Source organism: Morus notabilis, unplaced genomic scaffold (assembly GCF_000414095.1).
Source record: "Morus notabilis unplaced genomic scaffold, ASM41409v2 Scaffold336, whole genome shotgun sequence".
NCBI lineage: Eukaryota > Viridiplantae > Streptophyta > Magnoliopsida > Rosales > Moraceae > Morus > Morus notabilis.
In genome coordinates, this window is record NW_010367552.1 from 468,939 (window position 1) to 494,956 (window position 26,018).

Sequence of the window (26,018 nt, forward strand, 5' to 3'; positions counted from 1 at the left end):
TACCAGCGCAAGTATTTGAGAGGTTCACCGTATAATTTGCTTTATTTTGGATGATTTTGTATTATATGATATACAATTTTGTGGAATATATTATATATTCGAGTAGGCACGTATTGCAAAGAGAGCCGGCCCTTTCCATTGCAATTTGCATATATGGAGTACACGCCACGAAAAGGAATTTTCAATAACCCAAAAACCCGGAGCCCCTGTAGCCGATGCAGATTCACATGCTCCTTTAATCTTTCCTAGCTACTTCGTGGCTAAAATTCATCCATTTAGGAAAAGTATTGACTTTTTTCGCATGAAAAAACAATGTTAAAAATATGTCAAAATGACAGACATCTCACTATACATGTCTCAGAATATTGACCACTAATTGATGTATCTAAATTAGAATTACAAGGTTTCAGAAAAACTGTAGGTGGTCACAAGGGCATTGAATTTTCGTCTTAGATGAGATGGAACCTATAATCTTCTTCTCAAAAAACCCTGTCATTAGACCAAACGGTCTTAAACACACGGGCTCCGTGGAACTTAATCGGGTTGTAATCAAATTACATTTTTTCTCCATAGAGTTATTTCTGTCAACTAATTCTCTCGTGCATAAACCTTAATTACCTTCATATCTGGCTTTAGATGATTTCAATAAAATAACTAAATACCAAATATTATTAACTCATGGTGGAGCAATTATACATAGCATTCAACAGAATCATTAATTGTGATGGATCTAGAAAGAACAAAAAATGGATCGATTGCGGCCAATTGAAGACAAATTGAGATGTTCTGTGAAAAGTAATTTCTTGAACTAATGAATATATATGTAGTAACATTCACTGATAAGGATATTTAAACATTTAAGACAGAACTGAGAAAAGTAATTTCTATCTTTGTAATTCTCTGAGTACTTCCATCTGTAGCATAATATCCCTTTTATCCGTATATAAGTACTGTATCAAGGAGAAGACAAAAGTACCCAAAAAAAGAAAAAAAAAATTAACAACTCACCCAAAAAAAAAAAAAAATGTATAAATATAAATTAAGAAAAGTACACCAAGAAAAAAAAAAAAAAAAAAAAAAAAAACCCCAAAAAAAAAAAAAAAAAATTAAAAACCCCCCCAAAAAAAAAAAAAAATGTATAAATATAACTTAAGAAAAGTACACCAAGAAAAAAAAAAAAAAAAAAAAAAAAAACCCCAAAAAAAAAAAAAAAAAATTAAAAACCCCCCCAAAAAAAAAAAAAAATGTATAAATATAAATTAAGAAAAGTACACCAAGAAAAAAAAAAAAAAAAAAAAACGAAGCCAAACAGAGTAAAAAACCAATCTCTTCACATATATCTCCGATCTGAGGGAGCATTGAACAATTGCACTCTCTATGGCTTTGAGGAGCCAAGGTCGCAGAAAAAGACCACCGAGTTCGGATTCTCGTTGTGGCAAGGAGACGAACCAGATGGGGGGACGAAACCCTTGGGAAGCATCCCAGAGAAATTAGGCCTACTCCTTTCCATGTTCTTGATATTCTTTCTTCTCATCATCATCGTCGTCTTTGTTTTATTCCTCCTCTTCTTGTTAATTCCGATCGGTTCTCGTTGTCCGTCCAAGAAGAACGGCGACGTGTTCTTGATGTAGAACACTTGGAACGACGTCCGAGCCGCCGCCGGCACGTCGACGGAGCCTGCAGTGGTCTTGACGAGCTTGGTTTGTAGAGATGATGATGAGGAAACAAGGAGGAGAAGAAGGAATAAGAGAATAACGGGACAGAAAGACTTGGAGTTGATCATCAACGTTTGAGCGAAGAAGAAACCCATGAGATTTGAGAATTATTAGGGTTGTACAGTTTCATTTGTATAATGATCTCGTGACGAGGAGAGGATATTGATCACGAGAGCTAACTGTTATAATCCCAAGGAAAAGAAGTTTGGCTTTCTTAGGATTCAGTTTAGAGAGAGAAGCACAACTCGGAAGTGTCATAAAATAGGTTCAAGTATATTTATAATATATACTTGGTTGCTTATAACAAGGTTTGGGATTAATTAGTACTTCTATTGGGGGGTTTGTTTTCCTGGTGAATTAGCGTACTTATGCAATAGTGGTCAAAACTAATAGAAATAATTATCTTTTACAGCAACAATAATTGTTAAAATAATAGTTCTGAGTGGAATATTGGAGAAATAATTATGAGGGATGATGGTACGAACTTGCCGTGGCATTTTGGTTGGTGATACTGATAGGATTTTATGTGTTGCCTACATGACCAAATTATTTAAACCATATCAAACACAAAGATGAATGAAGGGGAAGACGGGAGACATAAAGTGATTTATAATTGAGAATATCCCATCATCAATATGTAATAAATGAGTAGTACCATGGTTCTACTTCTATTCACCAAATTAAAATACTGGCATATGATCATGTGATTCAATTTTTTGCTTTGTTTGGCTTTTGATTGGAATAACGGAAGGGTCTTCTCACTTTCCGGTGTAGACGTAGTCTTTATGTCTACACCGTAAGTTGTCTTTCTTTACGGTGTTGTGATAGAATTTAGTATTTTTTATCTTTCGATCTCGATCAATTAGAGTCACCCATCGAAGAGAATAGTTGTGTGCTTGTTCAGTTTCCACTTGTTAAAACTCAGTACATATATTACATTCTAGAACGTTTCAATCGAATCTATTAACAGCCTCGGCCTATGATAAGAGTTGAGTTGCTAAATATATTAGGGTCTTTCACATCTGAATTAATACTTTCTGATTTAAAATGCAATTACCTTTTCAAAAATTGCATATCTAATTTAATGTTTTAATGTGGTGTCTAATTAATAATATTATATCACGTTATTTAAAAAATTTGAGATGTTATTTTTTTTATATTTAAATGTTTAAATTTATTAAATGATACGACGTAATATAATTAATTAGAATAGATACGTGATTTGAATCTTTTTTAGTGCGAATTGCATAGTCAGTCGGTAGTAAAAGTTGGTGAAGTAGTTTCTACAGATATATCAAGTCAGAACTGAACACAAACCATTATAAAGACTAATTTTATATTTATTGTAAAACCACACGGGTGCTTTTGTTGTTTTAATGAAAAAGCCCCACATTGGTACTTGGTTTCTGTGCCAAAATCAGTTAAAAATCATATAGCTGGGATTATTTATTAATTTATATCCAACAATTTAATTTATGTATTGACATATTATTTCATTTTTGTTAATTTTGAGTATATTCTAAACATTAATTTCAGATTTACGTCAAATTTATATAATTTTAGGTTAACAACAAATCTTTTCTGGATGGGTGAATTTACCATTTTGTAACTGATAATCATATATAAACCTGTAACTAAATACGAGTTAGGCATTGTGTGTAAATAAATTAAAAATTATAAATATATTTTTGAACTAAGCTGTAAAAGGTAAATCTGTCATTAGTGTTTGATTACAGGTTTATCCATAACTATAACTATAAAGTGTCAACTCGTCAGAGGGTCATGATCAACTATATATTAATCCAATAAAAGTATAAAGTATAAATTTGACATGAAATTAAAATTCACAGTTAGTAGAGTATCTAAAATAATCGAATTTCTGTAATTGTCGTTTCTTGCTTTGTAAAAGTGTGTCAGTTATATTCTGAATTACCCATCTGGAATTATGTTTCTTCTATTGGTTAAATTTTTTTCTTCTAGCCCAAGGAGAGTTGAAACTTCAAAGGTCGTAGCTTTGGCATAGAGAAATGGACTGATAGAAGAGAGAAATCTCTGATTCCCTGTCAATTTCACACAGGGCCAAAAACTGAATTTACCTCATGAAACACCAATTGGAGAGGTGGTAAGAAAATGGTAAAACGTACATGGAGTGGAAATGTTATGCTTTTGATCGGTAATAATAGATTAATTCAACTTAATTATTTATAAGTAAGAAAACAACAAAGAGGGAAAAAAATTGTAACTCTATGAAAACTAAATTGTTTGCCGCAATTACAGTTGTACACGTGGACAGAATTTCGGAAGGAAAGTCAATTGAAATCGACTAGAGGCATGATAGATTTGAAAGAATTAGAGAAGCACGACGACAAAAGACCCGTAAGGACTACTAAAAATAAATCAAGAAAGAAGATCTCTTGGAAGCCACGAAGCTCAATCTTGCCAAATACTACATTAAAGGCACACTACATTAAAGGCACAAATCTAATCAACAAAGTAGAGAAAAGTAACCACAAACCCAACTCAAAAGAGAAAGGGAAACTAGCCTTCTCTTATAAAAAGGGGATAAAATCATGAATTTGACATCTCATTAATCATTTACAGCCCCATATCTCCAATTTACTCCCTCTATTTTCTCTCTAAATCTACTTCTCCCTTCTCCTTATTTATTTTTCATTGTAATTGTACTTTTTTACATCATATAGTGAAACGTCGAGACCTTACAGTGAACGTAACCTTCATATTAATGGCGAACCACTCAAAATGGTAAATATATATATTTATATACTTTTGTCACTCTATTTAAAAATTAACAATTGTTATTCAATTAATAAAGATAAAATAAAAGACTATAATAACACTTAATTATTTAAAATATCATAATAATAGACATATATAAAACCATAACAAGTCATGTACTTTTCTTTATAATCTATCACACAAGTCAAGCCAAAGCATGAACGAACAATTCTATAGAACATAAATAATAAATGTGTTTCTTTAATGGGTATTGAGAAAATGAAATACTAAAAAGTTCATATTTAGAATCATCACATCTTAAAAATGATCTGTTTCTAACGTGATTTTGACATTAATTCATACTGCTGCACCTTATGCCAACTAGTAAATAATAAAAAACTTTTAAATTTTTAAATTGGTGAGGTAGTTAACTCATTACGTGCAGTGGGTGATAATATCAACCAATATGACTGGACACAGTAAATACAAATAATTGAGAAAAATCGCTTGGATGGATAGGGTATCCAGTATCAATTATGTCTCTGTACATTTTTTTATGATTATTTTTGCTAAGAAGTCCCTCTGTACACATTTTTTATTTTTATTTTTACATAATTATGTTTACTATTAAGGTTAATCTCACAAATAGCTCTTAAATTTTATTTTCAATCTCATTTTGATCCCGACATTTAAAATATCTCAAAAATCTCATCCCAAAACTATTAATTTGTTTCGGTTTTAGTTCTTCTCATTAGACAAAAGAGTTAGGACCCCTAATGAGAATAACAAGGAGGACTAGGTCTAAATTGGGCCGAAGAAAATATAATCAAGGGCCGTTTTATTGCCCAATGTCTACAACACCCCTGCAAAAATGTTTAAGAGATCTAAAAAATAACAAGTAAAGAACCACGTAGATGAAGATTGGTAGGAGAAGCAACCAAACGGTTGATAAAGAATAAACTTGAAGGGTTGGATAAGGCTTTAATAGAGTAGGAAGTAGATTGGAGTGGTTGGATACGGTTGTAATAGAGCAGGTAGTGTTTCTTCGAAGGCAATTGCAGATTTCTCTGAGGACAACTTTTGGATATCTCGGGAAAAGTGAGTGATGAAATACTCTTATAGGTAGATAGATGGTTATGAAGACGAAGTCTTAACAACACTTTTTTGGAACTTCGAGAACGTGTTTCGAGAGGCGAATGCTAGGCGTCTTGAAGGAAGATTCGAGTTTTCTGGAAAAAAGCCCATGAAACTTAAAATACTCACGAATAATGAGTGAAAGAAGATCTAGTAGTGTTCTTGAGACTTTTTTTTTTTTTTTTTTTTTTAAGGCTTGAAGCACTTAGAATCTGGGCAGCACTTCAGGAGCCTCTTCGAAGAACTTCGAGCCCGAAGAGCGCAAACATGAAGAACACTAAGTCTTTATCACAAAAGAGTTAGACTCGAAGAAAAATCACTTAGAATTTTGATTAAGATGAGAAAAAATGGGCTTATGAAAAATGGCATCCTTTGGGTCCAATGGTGTGAGAAGGGGTATTTATACAAGAAATTTGAAGGTTTTTGACGGTTGCTCTAATGGAAGCCTGAGCACTTAACTTCCTTGGAGCAAAACTGTCAGCTACCTTCCTGGATTGACAAATAAATTAGCCGAAAATGGACGACTGTCTTAAAGACAAAATTCTGGAATTCAAGCTAACTTCGAATCTTCCCCAGGTCTGAAACTCGAGATATGTTTGACTCAAACATTGTGCTTCATGGATTTTCTCTTTCAGAGGTCTGATCACAGTCAAACAAATGCCAAAGATTTTTCATGCTATTTATGGTCGCACCCACCCTCGCTTTGAACATCTGATAAAAATTGCTTTGTGAAAGCTCTCATGTTATCAGAGGTTCATGCAGGAACCCTCTTGGAGGCGCGCACAATGACGCTCCGAGAGGCAAAGCTGACATGAAGAAAGCCTTTGTTTGGACTAAAAATGATGAGTTTTGACCGTGAAATAAAAAATAAAAAAAAAATTTAGGCTTCCAAAAGGCAAAGGGAATGCTTTTTTGGGCTAAATTCTCCGTAGATTAATTTGAAAACCCCTCAGGCAGAATTTAAATTAAGATCAATATAAGAATAAATGGGCTCGTTTGATTACCCATGATCTACTAAAACACACAATCCATTCGAGTTTCTTAAACATGACTTGGGCCTATTAAACGAGCACAATTACGTTGCAAGACGAGTTCATTGGTCCTGAAATGGGCATGATACAAAATCAACTATCAACAATGTTTGGTTTAGAAATAAAGAGGAGTCGTTCAAACCCTCCTCCATCTCTCTCTCAAATTTAATAAGTAGAATGGTTATGGACAGTTCAAACACAATTGCTTTTTATTTTTCTCTCTTTAAATTTAAGTTTAAAAATATAATAACTTTTTCGTTTCAATTCTAATTGAGATGTTCTTTTTTAATGTATTCATAATAAAACGATGAGTAAATTCTCATCCATTATATTAAAATATGCTATTTACAATAAGATTTTATATGATTTATTACAAATTCGAATGATAGTTTTAACACTCTATCCGAACATAATTTAAATTACAATTTACTTATGTACTGAAACACCAATTCAAATTACAGTTTAAATTACTATAATTCAGATTCTATAAGGCTCGTTTAATTCGTTGATTTAAATTAATATGTGACTTTATGTAAAAAAATTTATTGTAATAAAAAAATTAAATATAATTATTTTTAAAAATTTTTAATTTTAATAAAATTTAAATTTTAAACTTAAATTAATAAAATAAACGAGTGATATAAATTCAAACCATAAGTCACTAGGGATCGAATCGGCTAAGCAAACACGGCCGTTGTCTCTGTGGCGCTTTGCTCAGTCCAGAGTCAATGCCCCATGGTTGTACTAGCAAACGTGCCAACTAGTGGGGACTTTTCAACAACGCTCTCTCTCTCTCAATCAACATCAAAGTTCCATTGACTTCAGAAACAAGCCCCAAGGACCCTCCAACGTCCCACACTATCAAATTCAAACCCAAACCCCCCTCTCTCTCTCTAATCGATCGACAATACATCATTGCGCGTTGTTGCCTATAATTCCCGCGAATCCCAATTCCCCGCGCCTCGAGAAATCCAAAAAGGAGAAAAATTTCCCCTCACTTTCTCGCGAAAATCCATTTCTCGGCGTCAGCCCGATCTGAATTCCCGCGTCGCGGCTCTGCGACGGAAGTAGTGCCCTAGCTGGCGATCTCGGAACGAGCATGTCGTCCATGTCTTTGCCTTACTCCAAGAGAGATCTCCACTACGACAACGCTAAGTTCCGCCATCGCTCCTTCTCCAAGGTTTCAATAGTCGATCTTATTCTCCTCTTGCTGAATTCGGTTGACCGTAGGAATTCTGTCCTTGATCGATCGTTGACTCAGTGAATTTCGTAATTGCGTCGTTTTCTTCTCTTTGTATTGATTATGATTTTCTTTAGGTTTTTTTTTTTTTTTTGGTCAAAGAAGGAGATTTCCTGATTGAATAGTACTTGGAATTTCTGATTTTGAGTTGCTTCTAAGCTGCTAACGTTAATATTATCGACAAGAAACAATCACCTTAGATTCACACGTTACTTTAAGGAATAAGGAGTTCGGACTCCCTTATTTCTGTAGCTGTTTATCCATGGATCACCAAATTATGATGATAAAGTAGACTAAATTTAGTCACAAGCTTAAAAATGCTATGTCAAGTTGATTGCTTGTTTGGGAGTTTCATTAAAATCTATAGCCTGATGGAGATTAATTTCTTTGTATTATGTGTTTAATGTCTTAGAAACTTCAAAATTGACATATTTTAATCAGCGTGGTCAGTTAACTCAAATCTCATTATAATTCTCAATCAACCACATTTAGCTTGGAAAGGGAGCCTTAGCTCATCTAATGTTGCAAATTCGATTACGTAGATTTGAGTGCATTATGGATTTTGCTCATGGTTATTCGCAAGTCATCCTTACCTTTCTATGAATGATTATCTTCAACACAAATCCAAATATCATGAATTAGAGATGTTCAATTTCTATTACCTTGGTATTGTTTGGTTTTAATTGCTTCTTTCCTTGCAAAGCTGTACTCATATAGTTTGTGTTATTATCTTTTGGTTTCCCAGGTCATTTCTCAGAGCCTTCTTACAAGTAATATTAGACATGATTGCATAAGCTGTAGTACAGGCAAGTTTCTTTTGTTACTATTGATATTTGGTGTAGCATGTCTTATGCTGACGCGCACAAGTCCTGCTCAGTCTATTTCTGATGCAAGGAATTTGGGAGAAGACAAGGTCACTGTCTTTGGTGGCACTAAACTTGGAAAGTTTTTGAGAAAACCGCCAAGGCTACCTCCACGTTTACCTCCTGGAGATAGTAAAAGTAGCCCTAGTCTGAATTCAGATTCCAAATGGATAGATAGGCAACAAAGTGTTAAGAAAGCTTTTATCCATGCATGGTCGGGCTATAAAAAGTACGCAATGGGTTATGATGAACTTATGCCTGTTTCCCAGAGGGGAGTCGACGGATTAGGTGGGCTTGGTGCTACTATTGTGGATGCTCTTGATACTGCCATGATTATGGGTGCTAATGAAGTTGCTTCTGAAGCAAGCTCGTGGGTTGAAACACAACTTTCAAATAGGATTAGCCAGAAAGGGCAAGTCAATTTATTTGAAACAACCATACGTGTCTTAGGAGGTCTTTTAAGTGCATATCATTTGAGTTTAGCAGAAGCAGGGACAAACAATGTGCCTAAAGCGTCTGTTTACCTTGAAACTGCTAAGAACTTGGCAGATCGCCTCCTATCTGCTTTTACTTCCAGCCCAACTGCTATTCCCTTTAGTGATGTTATTCTACATGATTCGTCAGCACATCCGGCTCCTGGGGGGTTGAGCAGTACTTCTGAGGTTTCCACTGTACAGCTTGAGTTCAATTATCTTAGTACTGTTTCTGGTGATCCAAAGTACTCTGAAGCAGCCATGAAGGTCTTGGACCACATGAAGACCCTCCCAAAGGTGGAAGGACTGGTCCCCATCTATATTAGGTATGTGTCTTGAATCAAAGATTCTATATTTAGAATTTGCTAATATCACTGCGTTTCCAAGTTAAATCGTTTGCTCTTAGATTTCTAGTCTTGTTTTTGGTTCATGGCATATTCGAATGTTCTGAGAAACATTTTACCTGCCACGAAGGCGAATTTTTTTCCTCTTTTTTTTTTGTTTTTTTTGTTTTTTCTTCAAGATTATCATGTTGATGACTCATTGAGTCATGTTATTTATATTTTTTAAAAATGATTTCATTAGAAGTCTGCTGTTTCCGTGAGCACTGGAATCTGTTTGGTCTTTGTGCTTCGAGATTTTTATTTTATGATTATAGTTGCTAAACAACTATTTATACAGTAGTATTTTTTTCTACCACAATGTAGGTAATAATATCCCTTGTGTCATTCCCAATGGATGTATTCTCATTTGATCTGTCATATTTTGTTAGCTTTATTTGTTTGTTAATGATTGTTTTCGCCTGTGTTTTTTTGTAAATAATTTTATGTTTCCATCATCCCTGATGCCGAGTCACCGTTTTATTTATTTATTTATTTTCATTTTTCCTTTCTTTAACTGACATATTTCCTTCCCTTCATTTGATTGTTCTTATTTTGTCCTTTGATGTTTACAGCTCTCACTCTGGTGAATTTAGTGGTAACAATATTAGACTTGGATCTCGTGGTGATAGCTACTATGAGTACCTACTGAAAGTTTGGCTCCAGAGGAGAGCTAGTCAAGATAGTAATTTGGCATATCTTCATAATATGTATGAGGAAGCAATGAAGGGTGTCAAACACCTTCTTGTTAGGAGATCAATCCCAAAGGGACTGGTTTTCGTTGGCGAATTGCCCTATGGACCTAAGGGCGAGTTTAGTCCAAAAATGGATCACCTGGTACGTGGTATTTCCTCGACTCATGTTCTCTGTAGACTTATGAGTTAATACCTTGATATATGGTTGGCGTGATTTAAGTGGTTCCAATTTATACTTAGTTTGGTGTCTTCGGAAGTTTATCCCTAGGGATAAGTGTATGCTTTGTGCTTAGCAATCAGCATTTACACTGTACGAGGAAAGAAGGTTTATAAGCATTCCTACTAGGGATAAGTCTATACTTTGTGGCTGTGCTTAGCAATCATCATTTACACTGTAGGAGGAAATAAGGTTTATAACCATATCTTAGCTACATTATATGTACTCCTTGCTCCAACTATATGGTACTTTAAGAACAAGAAAGGCGACATGAATTTTTGTTTTCCAGCAAAATTTTCCGCAATACAATGCATTTAAAAAAGTATTCATGTTAAAATGTTATTTCTGTGCTCATGGTGAATTGTCCTCATGATATATGAAACTTTAGAACATTTTTACTGTAGGAAGTTACAGTAAATTCTGCTTTAGGATGCATGGGATCTGGATAGATTTGCATATAGATAATCAGTTCTCTAGTTTTTTCACTTTTCTTTTTTTAGCTGAGAGTCTACTCAACCACTGTATCGATAAAGTTGGGTTTGGTACCCAAAGCTTGGGTTCATGATATTTGCTATATAGTTTCTCTTGCATGTCATCCTATTTCTATAAGCACCTTTCTTCGTTTTTCTTGATGCACCAAGTTCCATTAATCAAACCTTCCGTTTCCCACACATACACATGCACACGAAAGGTACCCATGTGAAGATACTTCATCAGTAAATTTTCTGCATAAGCATATCTTCCCTCGTCATCTTAATCCCAAAAATAAAATACTCAAACAACAGCAGGGCGCAGGCCAAAGCAGTATGGTTTTCTGCTACGCTGCATGCATCTGTATTCTTTCTATCTCAGTGAAGTTAAATGAGTAATGCTCTTGTCAAAGCAATGCCATGTTATAAAGAGTTCTCTTTCCTAAATACGAAATCTAGTCTTTGACTTTTCCCGCTGCTACTTTAGAGACCATCTCTATAGCCAATAGATGAAATAGCTACATTACTGGACTAAAGATGTTACTATAATTTACTAATTCTACATGTGGGTTTATACAAATTTGCATAAATCTTGGTGAAAGCATGGGAATAATAAATTATCCACCAATGGAACAGCATTATGGCGCTCATTGCTTGACTGTGTGTTTAGTTATTTATTCAACATGTCTGTTGCTCTTTTCAGGTTTGCTTTTTGCCAGGTACTCTCGCACTTGGTGCAACTAAAGGTTTTACCAAGGAAAAAGCTATGAAAGACAATTTACTCAACTTTGAAGACCTGGAAAATTTAAAGCTTGCCGAAGATTTGGCTAAAACCTGCTTTGAAATGTATTCAGTAACCTCTACTGGTCTTGCTCCAGAAATAGCTTACTTTCATACAGAGGTCAGTTTTTATTCGTGACACTATTTAACAGGATATGGTACACGCAACATTAATATGCACAGATTTGTCACTGTATTCTTATCTACTTTCTGCTTTCCATCTTATTTCATATTGCGAGTCAAGTTGACATTTTCCTGAGCAGGAATACTCTGAAGGAGGTCTTGATGGTGGGAACAAGAGTTCAGAATATGTCAATGATATAATCATCAAACATGCAGATCGTCATAATCTCTTACGTCCAGAAACTGTTGAATCATTATTTGTTTTATATCGCATCACAGAGGATCCAAAGTATGTTTTTCCTTTTTGACATTAGCTTTTCTAGTATTCAAATTTGTTTTTGGTCGCCTCTCACTGCATTGTAGGAATTATAGTTTCTTATATGTTTCATACCTTAACTTATATGTGAACAAATGTTCTCTGTTCTAGATATCGTGAGTGGGGTTGGCAGATCTTTGAAGCCTTTGAGAAATTCACGAGAGTTGATAGCGGTGGATATACTTCTCTGGATGATGTTACTACGATTCCGCCAAATAGAAGAGACAAAATGGAGACATTCTTTATGGGCGAGACCCTAAAGTATTTGTATTTATTGTTTGCAGACAGCTCTCTTATTCCTCTGGATAAGTTTGTCTTTAACTCAGAAGCTCACCCTATTCCAATTGAAGGTGCAATCAAGAAAGAATAATCCTCAATTAAATTCGATTCTGTAGAAGTTATTTGAAATTATGGTAGCGGGCCGAAATCAGAAATGCTCTTTCTGAACATGCTGCTGTGTTTTTACATGGTTCTTCATCATATCTCGATGCGAGCAGTAAATGTATCACTTCGATTAGAGGCGACTTATTTTGTCTCTTGTACGATGCTTCAGATAGCACGCATTCTTCTTTTACTGTCAAAAGCTTACAGAAAGGAAAATTTTCCAGGACTTTCCTATACTTCTGGTCCACTGCACAATGAAAGGATTGTAAAATGTGTTTGTTTAGCTTAACTTTATTGATAGTTGTTGAACGAGGTTTATGATTCAAAGTGAAGTGCTACCATTTGTAATTGATTTATGTGGTTTTCAAGTTGAATTGATGGCTTTGGAGCACAATACAGTCAACTTGTGTTGTCAGATGTGTCATCTCTCATTTTACATTGCCTAAAAGTTACAATCTATCTTTGCATATGCATCTACTGCTCTTTTGAATAATGTTAGGTCCCATCAACATCTATTTTGTCATAGTTGTAATCAAGGAAAAACAGATGATCGCCATCTCGGATGACACTTATGTCATCGATTTCTGCGTTCTCTGCATTGATGATTTTTCTTGGTTTGTTGCTTCCGAACTTTTCACCTGCAGTTTCACAAAGCATGAGAAGAGAGCTATGTGTATACTGAGTTTCTTGATCCTGTTCAGGGTTTGAATTTTTCTTAGCCAATATTGCCCACTTACAGAATTGTAAATTTCAAAATTTTGTACTGTAGTCTGTAATAAAAACGCAATTAACATTTTGTGTTTCAGGTTTGTCATGTAAGTACTATTCTTGCGTCAAAAAAAGGCTTACCTGCAATCTTCAACAACTCGTCAATTGAATCAGGTAGGATTATTAACTTTCCGTGCTGCAGATGTGCGCTTCTGTTGTAGAACTGCATGTGGATGGTAACTCTTTTCCTTGTTGGTTGGATTTCCTTTGGATCACCAGAAGAACTCGAGGTGCTTAAGTGTGAGCTATTTGGTTCCCCCTTCAAGTGCGAATGGAAAAATCCATTGCTTTCACCTGCTTCTGGCCCAATATACTCGATTTTATGTTTGTCTGGTTTTCTTCTATTTTCGTAACTTAGTAAAAGGTCACATATGCTTTTATTTCCCTGCTGTTCTGCCAGACCTCTCAGAGTCCTTCCTCTGGTGTCGGATTTGTTCACATTTGGTCCTCCTCCAAGTAAATTCTTAACCACCTCAAGATGCCCTCTGCTAACAGCAGCATTTAGAGCCCTTTGACCCTCACGAGTCATAGAGTTCATGTGCAATGCCGGTCTAGTAGGAGCTTGGGAATTGCCCGTATCGCTCTTCCCCATTGCCTTCGGTCCTTGGATATCCATTTTCGTTTCTCGCATTAGAGTATTCTCACCCTTCCCCATTGCTTTCGGTCCTTGAAAATGGATTTTTGTTTCTTGCAATAGTGTGTTCTCACATGAGTTGTCTCGACATCCCGTGTAAGAACAGCATCCTTCTGTCTGTCCTCCATCAGGCCACTCATTGAGAACCAATCCCGGACCTGCATGTGGGTGTTCGAATTCTAAGCTTTCTTGGCCCTTCATTTTCTGTGAAAATGCAAGATAGGTCAATTTTGGAAGATTAGGGTGACGCGGATGAACCATTTTTCACTCCTCCTAATGGAGGTTTTCTATGATTTTACATACCAGGAAGAAGTTATTTATGACAATGTGTCCGTCTTCTGTATTGGCTTGTATGGTGTTCATGAGTGGAGTAATATTGAGTCGTAATATCTGAGAAAGCTCTGTAGTCCGAACTGTAAATGGCTGTGGCCTATAACACAAGGCTCCAATTTCTCCAAATGCGTCTCCTGCAAGTGCTTTTCCGAGAACCTGTACAAAGCATGTGAAATGTTAAGGTCGGGCTAATGTCTTCTCTGTCATTGAATGTCCACAGGCACTTGTATCTTTTACAATATATAAAAGCCACAATCCGGCTTCTAGTGTTTCGTCCTTCCCTGAGAGAGGAGGAAGACCAAACATTTCGTCCCTTTTTTTATTTTTGGGCCTCTGGTGGACGAAACGTCCGCTTTTTTTTTTTTTTTTTTTCCCTTCCATTTTTGGTCCTTTTTTTTTTTTCCTTCCTACTTTGTACTCTTCTTTTGTTGTTTTCTCCCTTAATATCTTATAAATTTTCGGATTTGCTTCTTTTTAAGTTATTTTTTAATGTGTATCGTTGAAATATTTTTTTTCCTTCTAATTTATCCTTATTGCAATTTTTTTTGGTATCTTCTAGAATGTATTCTAGCAAATGTGACTTACAAATTTCCCCGTTTCTTTTTATTTCGAACTTTTTGGTCTTTGTCGTTTTGGTTTTAATATATTGAAGTTTCCCTGTGACGGTTTTAACTAACATTTATCTCATAAATGTCATTTCCTCTAACTTACCCATTAAAACTTGTCTCACATACGTCCCTATGCAAATATATATATATATATATATATATATTTGGTGTAGGTTACCTAAACAGTTTTTCTTGTACTTAACATATATATATTTTTTCCAACTGCGGTCCTGGTAAATGTTACTCTGATTGCTCCCCTTCAATAACATCTTCTCGGATGTATCCTTGCCAAACATTTTTGTCATACAAGCCTCTTAAAGACACTTTTTCTCTATGTACCCCATAAATAATTTACTAATCTAATTTTCTCCACAAAAATTTTTCCTCTTTTAAATGTTCTACTAAACTTTTTTTCTATTAAACTCAAACTACTAAACTTTTTTTCTATTAAACTCAACTATAAGAAGAATAATAAATAGGTACAAAAATACCAAAAAAAAAAAAAATGCACGCGTGGGCGCATGTTCCTAACTAGTACTATTAGAAAAACTTAACAAGATGACTTACTTGATCATGCCCATTAATCTTGGATATAAAATCCTGTGATCACGAATTTGCCAAATGAAATTTTGTCAGAGAGAAACTTTATGTGTGTAGGATTTTAAGGTACCGTGCATGAGAAAAGCTGAGCACTTACCACTGATCCTGAGACCAGTATATAGAGGTCACTAGGAGCCTCATTCTGCAGAATTACGTCTTCTCTAGGTGGGAAGTATTCTGCTTCCATCTCTGAAACCTTTCAGGTGAAAAAAACTGTATTACTACCGCAAATTGTGAAATTTAGTGACTATCTATACGAGACAAAATCATTTATAATACCATTTTTTTTTTCTGTTTTCTGTTTGTTTGTTTGTCTTTGTTCATAAGGGCCCATGCAATGGCCTTTTACTGATTCTATGGGCCCACTAGTAAAGATGCATGTTCATTGGCTATAAAGCGAGTTTTACTTTTTTTTTTCTTCTCCAGAACAATCTATAATTTTTCTTAAAAAAAAAAAAAAAAAAAAGCCATGTCATGTGTTACCAATTGGAAAAGGAAGTCTTGAGAAACCCCTTGGAAGAGATAGACTTTTTGCACAACGGGGAAGAACAGATGGTACGCAATGCTTGAACGTATTGCTTTTGGCAGACCATTTAAGGTCTCTTGTTGCTTCAATCCCTCTGTCTTGAATCTTAGACATAAATGTGACAACATTTGATCCTGTATTTGCGGGGGCAAGTGATTCCGTGTGGCAAATTCTGATGCAGCTCTGATTGTATCCCTCTACAGGACAAATAGAAAGGTCTTCAAATTAACATTCTCAGGCCAGGAGTAATTTTTTTTTTTGGTTTGAATTAAAGAATCCCAGGTCGACTTATTTATAGGACTGAAAATGGTTTGCAATTTATCTTCTACTACAATGGCACCCAACACTGTTCATTGAGGTTTTAATATCTTTCCCTTATGCAACATGGCATATTAATATTGTTTGACTTGGTTTGAAATTTAAAGATATTATACAGTCAGATGTGGGGTAGAGAGGATAGCTTACATGAGACAGACTTGTATTTTTGTGCTGGTTTCCATATTAACAACTATTAAAGGAGTAAGAGAATATAGATTTCATGGGACCAAAAAAATATTGAAGAGCCCACTAGTCTTAATAGCTTTCATAGAGACATATATTGACGGGACCCACTAGAAATTAATTAAGGACCATTGTATCTATTTGTGGTAATGAAAAATCTACTTCTGATGCTTTGTTAACAGAATCACTGTTTGAAACAGTTCAAACTTACAAAAATGAATGTAAACTTGTTTTTATGCTGTAACATGGGATATGGGACCACTTGTTTTATTGTTGGTTGTGACAGGTCCATTTAGAATCCATTTAAGAATCTGGTTTCAATATTAGCTCAATCTAGCAGGTGAAAGAAACCATGGTGGAGCAGTAAAGACCAAAAAGAGAGAGACAACTCACGAAGTTTCTGGTGCGGCTGGTCCAATGAACAACCAAGTTTGTCATGTTACCAATGATGTAAGAGGTCAATCCCAAGTTGAAGAGCATGTAAAAGATGCAAAAAAGCATTTCCCTGGGATTCTCAGCATGTAAGTCCCCATAACCAGTTGTGGTTAATGTTGTGATAGACCAGTACATTGTTGCTACATATCTGTTCCACAAGCTATCTTCTTTGAAATTCGGATTGACAGCACCGATCCAAGTTCGTGTTGGATCGGGATATCTATCTGCAATCAGATAGATAATACATCCTGCGCAGTGGACTGCGAAAAGGGTTACCTGAAAATTCACCAAAGTGAAGGAAAAAACAAAATTTATGCCTTTAATGGCGAAACTCTGACTGGTATTTGCAGGATCAATGCTCATAAAGGAAATGGAAGTTTTCTGGTTTCAGTGGCTTACCGAGACAAGCTTTGTGCAGCGAGTCCAGAAATAGTTGAATCGGAGATCCTTTTCAAGTCTAAAGGAAAGAAAAAAAAAAAAGAGGAGAAAGAACTAAACTTGTGTTTCTGTTGTCTGTAAAACTGGAATTTTTCAGCAGAAGAAACTAAGCCCCCGTTTGTTTTATAGGTTCAAACTACTGTTCAAACTTTTTACTGCAGTGCTTTCTCTCTCAAAATTTAAATTCTTGTTCAAACTTTTCTATTCAAACCTATGAACCAAATGAGCTATAAAGAATGAGATTGGATAAAGTGATCGTGACACCTTGAAAACAGGGAGCTAACGCGCCTGAGGCGCCAGAGTCTGAGCATGTTTAGCAGTTTAAAGCCGAGTTCACCGCTGTGATTAGTGAAGAGAAGGCTGATGGATTGAAATGGTGCGGTGGAACAGACATCGAAAATGAACCACGTAGATATGTACCTGTGATAAGTTGGTTTTTGATGAAGTAAGATGCGCAATTTCAGCCGAAGAAATGTATAAATTTATGTCAAAGAGGTAGAAGCCTAAAATGTTTACTCACCTTATTGCAATCCTCTTGGGATCATCCACAAGGAGATATGAATGGCTGTCGAGGTATGCGACAAAGAAGGTGAGGAAAATGTCAATGGCAAAGAAGCCATTGACAATGTTATCGATTATGAAAAGTGCATCTTGTTTGTAAGGCAGAAATGCAAACTCAAATGGGCAAATCCAGGCTGAGTAGATGACTAGAAGAACCAGGAACATCTCCCAAGCCCTGGAAAATAAACGAAAAGTATGACGTGAGAAGAAGGAAGTGATTAGTATGTGCGCTCGCGCGCGTTTTGTCTGCCTACATTTAGTGGACTGTGTCCAGGATAATCACCTATAACGGGCATTGAAAGGGGAAATAATGTATTTCCGGAGTTTGGTTGTCTGATTGATTCTTGCTCCGAGGGATGGCAAGAGATCACTAGACAAGAAGCTACTGTGAGCAAGACTTCCCATTCCGAATTCCTCGATACAGAAGCGCCGAAAGAAGTTTCTTGTGCAGGAAAGTGACATCCTTTTTGTGTCTGCAGAATTAGTCCTCAAAGCTAGCTACAGTACCAGGAAATTTTAAACTTCGGTTGGAGAGTAAGCCCTCTAAGAAAGGACTATATATACATACACACACACACAACAAGGGAGGCAACTTGCCGCTGTAATGGCACAAGGGAATTGTCATGCTATACATGCTATTATGCAGGAAATTTATCATGCATATAGCTAGTTATAAGTAGTGCATCACCAAGCCTAGGAAAAGAAAGTGGTAAAAAAGATGAAAGGACAGATTTTCTTTGCTTGGTGCTTCCGCAAAAAGGGCAAGTATAAGAGAGAAGGAAAAGAGGAAAACACAGATTTGTGAGAGAGCAATGAAGTGGCAGACATGTGAGGCTCTCTGTATAGTCTGTAACGCAGTTGCAGCAGATTGTCTGCGATCTTGAGAGAGAGAGAGAGAGATAGAACTTGTGTCAATGGTTGGTGGTGGTGGTGGTGGTGGGAGCTCCATCATAGATACATGTCTGAGTTGAGCATCATGTTAAATACATATATAGCCTGGAGTTGAAATTTGCAAAGGACAGATTTGGAGTGAATATATATATATATATATATATATGAATGTATGTATTGGTGTCTTCATTCAATATACAGAAGGAGTAGGATCATGAGGGGAAGGGTGGTTCAGACAAATTCATGGATGCCACCTGGACCAATAGGAGATTGTCTTAGAGGTGATGACACTAGTGCACAAAATCCTTCCAACAAAGTAACACAATTCTAACTCATATTCAATTCTCCTTCTTTCTGCATCTTCTTAGTAAGAGCCGTTTGTTTGTTGTTGTTTGCTTATGCAAACGCAATCAGAGCCGTAAGTGTAAAATTGATTCCCGCCATAAAATATTCACTCTCTCTATGCGTATGCGTGTGCGTATGATTCTAATTTATTTTTGTCCGTTTCTGATCAGCTGAACATTTTTTCTTTTTAATGTGATAGCACTACTTTCTCACCGACCGTTGTTATGGGGCCACATGAGCCGATTACAGTTTGTTAATTATCCATCCTTATTTTGCTAGTTTCAGCTCTAGGAAAAACTTGAACCTTTCTAATTAATTGAATGGAGATTATTATTTACTTATTCTGTAGTCAGGATTAACGTTTTACATTATTCATTACAGTCTTTCCTTGTCTTTTAGTTTAGTTATGTTTCACTAATTAGTAGAATGACAGATAGAAGGATTGGATTGGTGAAGTGCAAGATTTTATTTATTTATTTATTGCATTTTTAAGAGATCAAAGCGGCATATTCTAAAGGATGAAAACATAAATAGCATCATAGCACGCAAAACACGTATATGAATAATTTATGTATATCTTGAACAATAGATTGACATTAACTTTACATATGTGAACTGTTTGCAACTCAGAGAGCTAGGCCCCACTGCAACTATCTATGAAAATCTTTCGACGTGAAAGATTAAAGGAGCCTAGGTGTAGAAATTTTTGGAATTTACTACTCCAAAGTAAAAACCTCTCAATTACACACTCACCCTTGAATAGAAAAATGCATTTTCAGTGAATGGATATTCGAGAAAAATTGAATTTGGTATATTCAATTTTAAACCTACATATAATATATGTATATTATTGTATCTCTCAATTAGTGTGTGTATTGTCCCACGTTTCAGTAACACGACATATGCAAGAAGTGAATATTGCATTGTATGTGATATTTTCCATGTCTAGAGTCACATATGGAGCCCGTTGAGCCCTTCACAACTTTTGATGTTCTCGCAAGTGATTATAAATAAAGCGTGGGCTCCACATGAAATAGACTATGGCCTCGTTCACTTTGCTGATTCGAGTTGAGATGTGATTTTATGTGAGAACTTTTTACTGTAGTAAAAAAGTTAGATGTGATTGTTTGTGAGAGCTTTTTACTGTAGAAAAACTCAAATTCTAAACTCGAATCAACGAAGTGAACGGAGCCTATATATATATATATATATGTATGTATGTACTTTTATGTATACAATTTATGCATGCGCTGCAAGAGTTTTAAATGGTTATTTTCTTTCATAACTGTAGTTGTAGTTGTATATCTTAATTACAATTGATGATGCGACATTTTACAATGTGACTGTACTTATTAAAGGCTATAAATTATTTTGGTCAATTTTTCAATTCATTATGATTGTTTGATTTATATCACACAATTAAATTAAGGATTTGCAACAATGACAATTAAAAGATCGATGTACATAAGTCGGTAAATATTGGAGTAGCATAATCCTGATTCCACATGTCACCTTAAATTATTCTGCAAAATTAATTCAATCGATCCTCAATTTTGGCCGCAGAATCTTAACCATAAAACTCCAAAACATAATTCTCAGTCACTAATAGAACTGAACATTTCATTTTGTACATGTGAATGATTGAAGAGAAACCCCACCTCGTGCAAGCCAACCTTTCATGTAAATATGAACAAAAAACAATTTGCCATTTCCCTACTAAAGACTCAGGGCATGTGCATCACGTGCGTCATGGGGCAACTGGGTTTTCAATGTGGGAGGGCTCAGGAAGATAAACCCATCCCTACTCGTTTCTTATATTTAATGATCTGAACTAGAATTAAAATACCATGTATAAGGATCTGTCGTTACTCCGCTCTTGGGAGTTCCAAGGATACGGTGCAAATTTATAATATTAGTATTATGATATACATATATGTATAAATATATTTATATATATAATATATATATATATATATATTTATATATTTGCGCGCGCGCCCCTATATAATCAAACCAGCCAAATAAGTTATAGGGTTATGCGTCTCTTAAATGTAGTACCACAATCTTATCAAAAGAAAAATGTAGTCCCCACACGCTAAAAACGTTCCACTAATTGTGGGATGAATAGTATGGCACAATATCTATATAACCTTAATCATTTGGATTCTTTTCTTTTTCGTTAAGGTCTTTACAGATATAATACACATACAAATATAGATATACATTTGCTTTATATGATAATCAAATCAAACACAACTTCCTTCTTAAGAAAGAAAAGGTACAGAAACAGTTCAGCCCCATTTCTAATCTGGTCATGAATAATCAAGAAAGACACTGGAATTTGATGAGTTAGAGAAGAACGCGCTGGTACTTTCAAGTTGATAGAAAGAGAGCAATTTTAATTAGTGGGTTAGTTGATACTGCTGGAGGTCTTTGAACCATTCATATTGAGGTAGGTTCCTCGTAGCTAACATTAAGTTCCTCTTCAAAAATTCAATGCATGTGATTATTGAACAAAAAGTACCCTTCAGCTTTCTGCAATCTTATTAATTATGAAAATTATCCAAATGAAAATGTGAAGGTAGTTATAATACCAGAGGCTGACAGAAATGTTCGTTTAAGGCTCTATAGGTGAACTCTACCTCTCAAAGGAGGAGGACATCACTCTAGTCCCACCAAATATGTTAACAGTAAGGGTACATGGGGCGTGGTCTTAGACACTCTAAATCGAGTATTAGGTTGACAGAAAATAAACCTTTAAATTTACTACATCTAAGGGGGTAACCCAGCACTCAAACCTATGACAGTGAGCCCACTAGTACTGTATTTCATAACCGCTAGGCCACCACACTCGGTGGTTCTTGGCGTTTCTTACGATATACTTTAGTTAGCTTAAATTCGTATTTTGTTTAAGCAAAATAGAGAATACGATATACTTTAGTTAGCTTAAATTCTTACTTTGTTTAAACAAAATAGAGAAGACTAAAGTATCGTTTGATTCATGAGTTTTAAATAGAAAGTTTGAACATTAGAAATACTGTTCAAAATTAAAACTATAATTCATATTTATGAACCAAAAACCACCTAATTTTATTAATCCTAGCCATTGACACTAGACTTGGTCTTGAGAACCTTCGTTTTCAAAAGAGAAACTGATGATTATCTCGAATTTCATGTGACCATCAAATAAAAACTTCAACTTTTTGCTGCCACACACGGTTTAGTGGTGCATATACATAAGGCGATGGATACAGAAAGAAGGAAATAGAAAGAAAAGCAAAGGGTTTGATAAAACAAAGAGAACTCGTGATGGCTGATAGGCCACGGGCAAAGATTGATTTGTTAGCCCGGTGGTCCATTTAAATGAAAGTTCATATCACAAATTTTAAAGTTGCCCATTTTTTCTGCATCTAGCATTTCTCCATCATGTGGTCCTTTAACTGATCATTTGGGATAATACATTCCACTGCAGGAATTAATTTTTCAAAATTTTCAGATTTATTTATAGGAGAATTCTACATATGGTATGAAAAAAATATATATATAACTACAATTGGTAGTGTGGCGGTTTGTAAGATTGGGTTAATTTTGCTTATTTTATGTTATTTTAATCAGATCTAGCATTAAATATGCACTATCAATCGATGGGATACCCATATTAGAAAGCTCCTTAATTATTTGTATTCCGTATTTAGGCCTTAAATTGAAAACAGTAATCAATGTTGACTTTTTGCGGTGGAAATATCCATTGACTTGCCTCTCATTATAGTTTAAGCTTATGGAATAATCGGTAAATGGTATCGAAACCGGTCTCGAGTGTGAATATGTGATAACAAAGTAAGCATTTTTACACGTAAAAGCACTTTTGAAAAGTACTTTAAAAAGGTGAAAGGTAGCTGATCCATTGTGATTGGAAGTCATCCTCGACAATCCAAATCAAATAGTTGTAAAACTGTCATCACCTTACCATTAACAACCTTTTTTCATTGAGATAATTCAAACTTTTTGGTAAATGATCATCAAGATCATGCTATCATCGCCATTTTGAAAATGATCTTATTGACTAGAGTCGCATACAGGTGTCGCTTATTGCATGAATATTCCAAAACCTAATATTTGTATTCTAATGACTTGATCACTTCAATATCATTTGGTAAAGATTTGGACTCATTGACACGTCCCTCAATTAATCACCTATTTAATTTGGGTGTAACTGAACACAAATTTACAAGAATATAATATCAATTGAAAAACATTTCAAATTTTAAATGATGTGGCATAATATGATTGATTAGATATCATATTAGACACTAAAAATTAGACGGGTAATTTGAATCCTTAAATTACTATATATCAAAGACATCTATAGAGCTTCCTTTCTAAAATAAGATCAGATCCTTATATTTTCATAGATATAGGAAGAAGCTTTGTTAAATTCAGATGTTTTCTTTGAACGTATATTTTGGTTGTCATATGCTATAGATAAGTACCGCTACTACCAATAATATTACCTAATAACGGAATTCACATGGAAAAGCTTTACAGAAGAAATCATAAATTTTATGAAAATTTATAAATAGCTTAAAAGAAATTGGCCGTAATTTCTAGACAAATCATGTTTTGGAAACTTTATTGAAAAAAAAAATAAATAAATAAAAAGTGAGGAATAATCATCCAACTATTCAGGATTTCTTTCTTGTTGGAATATTTATTAGAGATAAGTTCAAGTTGATTCTAAAGTCTCTCTGTACGTGAAGTGCACATGCTTTATGTGATCTTGTTTATGCTTCACAATAATAAATATTTCTCCGAGTCCTATGGTCAATTTGCTAGGGTCACAGAAGGTATTGATGACGCTTTTTGACAAGGCGGGAGTTAGATATCACTCCCTATCCAACCTCATCATGAGATATATCTCCTGATTCAGTTAGCTAGATACATGCTCTACCAACTGATTTTTTTTTTAATTTTTTAATTTTTTAATTTTTTTTTTACTTTTATTAAAAAACTGAAATTTTTAGGGTCAATGTATACCAACTTTTTTTTTTTTTTGAAATATATACCGACCTTCACTCACCCAAAGAGACACCCACAAACAAACTAAAAATGTAGTTGAAAAAAAAAAAGAAGAAAGTTCAAATCTTCATGCAATAAATACCAATATCATTGGTCAAACCACTAACATATCCATTTCCTTTTCGGGTGGGGTGGTTTGGAGTTTTTTTTTTTATTTTTTTATTTTATTTTTTTATTTTTTTTTAAATTCTATATTTCAACCTAAACTTAAAACTTTATGCGTCTTGTCCAACTTATCATTATATTATATTAATTAATGTCTTGAAGATGCATTACTTATTTTAATAAATAATATCGAGAACATTCCTGTAATTTCTTGTTTTTTTTTTCCTTGAAGATTGTAATTCCTTTGTTTTCACACCAACTACAATAGAGGGAGATCCTAGAGTTCCGCTTTTTACCAAGATTTTTCTTTGCTTTTTATCTATTTGAAGTCATAAATGTTTATGTTTTAATTAAAAACGTCATGTGTCTAGTTACATCTCGATATATAGCTAGTTGGGGTTTATTTTGTTTTAGTGTTTCTCTATGCTTTTGTAGAATATGTGCATACCTATAAATATAAAAGGTGCATGATGAGTTTCTTCATGTTCTTTAGTCAAAACAATAGTGTTAGTACTGGTTTAGTCTCTTTATTAAGTTCGTTGTTAAATTTGTTGCAACAAATATAATAAACACGTGAAATAGTAAAAAGATATAGACAATTTAACATCGTAGTTCGGTAACCACATACTCTATTGGACCACGCCCAGATGATGAACAATCCAACTAAATAAACAATGTTACAATTCAAATGGACTTAATCACCCCGAGACTCCCTCTCTAAGTATGACGCCTATAAACTTGCAACTACCCAATAGACTTGCTCAATGAGCTCCCCTCGATTTCAAAACTGCATAGCAAACTCCCTTCGGCTGACAACGCGCTCTCTCCCAAAAGCTTCAACTTCTTCTCCCAAAGAACGTTGGTTGAACTCCCTTCAACACTTCAAATCGTCTTCTCCGGAAGACTACAAATTCTTCTCCCGAAGAACATGAAAAATAAATGCTCACAAAATGGTACGACTCACTAAAATTTTGGGACTCAAAAGGTGTGCCGAGATTGGTGTGAGGCTCTAAATAAATAGTAAAAACTGCCAGCTGTAAGAAACATTAATGCAGTCCACGAATTTCAGTCTGTTGTAAAATCTGTTGCAACACTTTCTACAACATACATGTAAAATCCGTACTAAATCAACTCTCTGCAGAATTCGAATATTTTTTTATAAATACAGTATAATTCTTACAGATACCACAATACAGAATCCTCCTTTCTAATTAAACAACTTATCAAAATTCAACTTTCGAAAAACACAAACAAGTTGACTTTGATCAAATCAAATCAAATCAATGAAACAATTTCCTTATAAGTTTACTGTAAATCTCAGTTTCTTAACCACATTCCATCATCATTTTAAGTTGCCAAAATCACCCTAGTTAACTCATCAAAATAAGAAACCATATTTCAACACAATTCGAATCTCTTCAATGAGGAAATCTATAACAAATTAATCACAATATTCCGAAACAATCTAAATCTGCAAACATTTCAAAATAAGGCCAATTAAAAATCCCTAACAAATAGTGTGATTGTTATGTTATTATAATGCGCGTTTTGTTATATCAATCTTGGCGTTTTTACTAGATCTACAATTGTAATTTTGATTTTAATTGAATATAACTCTCATCCCTTTTTTTTTTTTTTTT

At 34.7% G+C, this 26,018-nt stretch overlaps 3 protein-coding genes across 3 annotated transcripts; 1 reads left to right on the forward strand and 2 right to left on the reverse strand.

Moving 5' to 3' along the window:
• Positions 1-1,305: 1,305 nt before the first annotated feature.
• LOC21404523 lies at positions 1,306-1,954 on the reverse strand. Its single transcript, XM_010112677.2, has one exon. It carries the CDS (start codon positions 1,808-1,810, stop codon positions 1,376-1,378), a length of 435 nt encoding a protein of 144 aa, XP_010110979.1. The 5' UTR covers positions 1,811-1,954; the 3' UTR covers positions 1,306-1,375.
• Positions 1,955-7,303: 5,349 nt separating this feature from the next.
• LOC21404524 (mannosyl-oligosaccharide 1,2-alpha-mannosidase MNS3) lies at positions 7,304-12,972 on the forward strand. The gene is made up of 6 exons (XM_024175180.1): positions 7,304-7,796; positions 8,602-9,518; positions 10,148-10,409; positions 11,658-11,855; positions 11,998-12,146; positions 12,285-12,972. Exons 1-6 carry the CDS (start codon positions 7,716-7,718, stop codon positions 12,541-12,543), a joined length of 1,866 nt encoding a protein of 621 aa, XP_024030948.1. The 5' UTR covers positions 7,304-7,715; the 3' UTR covers positions 12,544-12,972.
• Positions 12,973-13,022: 50 nt separating this feature from the next.
• Positions 13,023-18,488, reverse strand: LOC21404525 (potassium channel KAT2). The gene is made up of 11 exons (XM_010112679.2): positions 18,245-18,488; positions 17,921-18,136; positions 17,665-17,820; positions 17,362-17,419; positions 16,921-17,238; positions 15,984-16,223; positions 15,598-15,696; positions 15,468-15,500; positions 14,263-14,448; positions 13,407-14,163; positions 13,023-13,195 (listed from the first exon to the last, which is right to left on the reverse strand). Exons 1-11 carry the CDS (start codon positions 18,421-18,423, stop codon positions 13,053-13,055), a joined length of 2,385 nt encoding a protein of 794 aa, XP_010110981.1. The 5' UTR covers positions 18,424-18,488; the 3' UTR covers positions 13,023-13,052.
• Between the last annotated feature and the right edge of the window lie 7,530 nt (positions 18,489-26,018).

Bases quoted from the DNA above. Each gene is read 5' to 3' on its own strand.
- LOC21404523 (XM_010112677.2), bottom strand. From the start codon at position 1,810: ATGGGTTTCTTCTTCGCTCAAACGTTGATGATCAACTCCAAGTCTTTC.
- LOC21404524 (XM_024175180.1), top strand. From the start codon at position 7,716: ATGTCGTCCATGTCTTTGCCTTACTCCAAGAGAGATCTCCACTACGAC. The intron at 11,856-11,997 runs GTCAGTTTTTAT...TTTCCTGAGCAG, and splicing joins TAGCTTACTTTCATACAGAG to GAATACTCTGAAGGAGGTCT. The intron at 12,147-12,284 runs GTATGTTTTTCC...TCTCTGTTCTAG, and splicing joins CGCATCACAGAGGATCCAAA to ATATCGTGAGTGGGGTTGGC.
- LOC21404525 (XM_010112679.2), bottom strand. From the start codon at position 18,423: ATGTCACTTTCCTGCACAAGAAACTTCTTTCGGCGCTTCTGTATCGAG. The intron at 18,137-18,244 runs GTGATTATCCTG...TTTATTTTCCAG, and splicing joins CCTTTCAATGCCCGTTATAG to GGCTTGGGAGATGTTCCTGG. The intron at 15,501-15,597 runs GTAAGTGCTCAG...TCGTGATCACAG, and splicing joins TACTGGTCTCAGGATCAGTG to GATTTTATATCCAAGATTAA.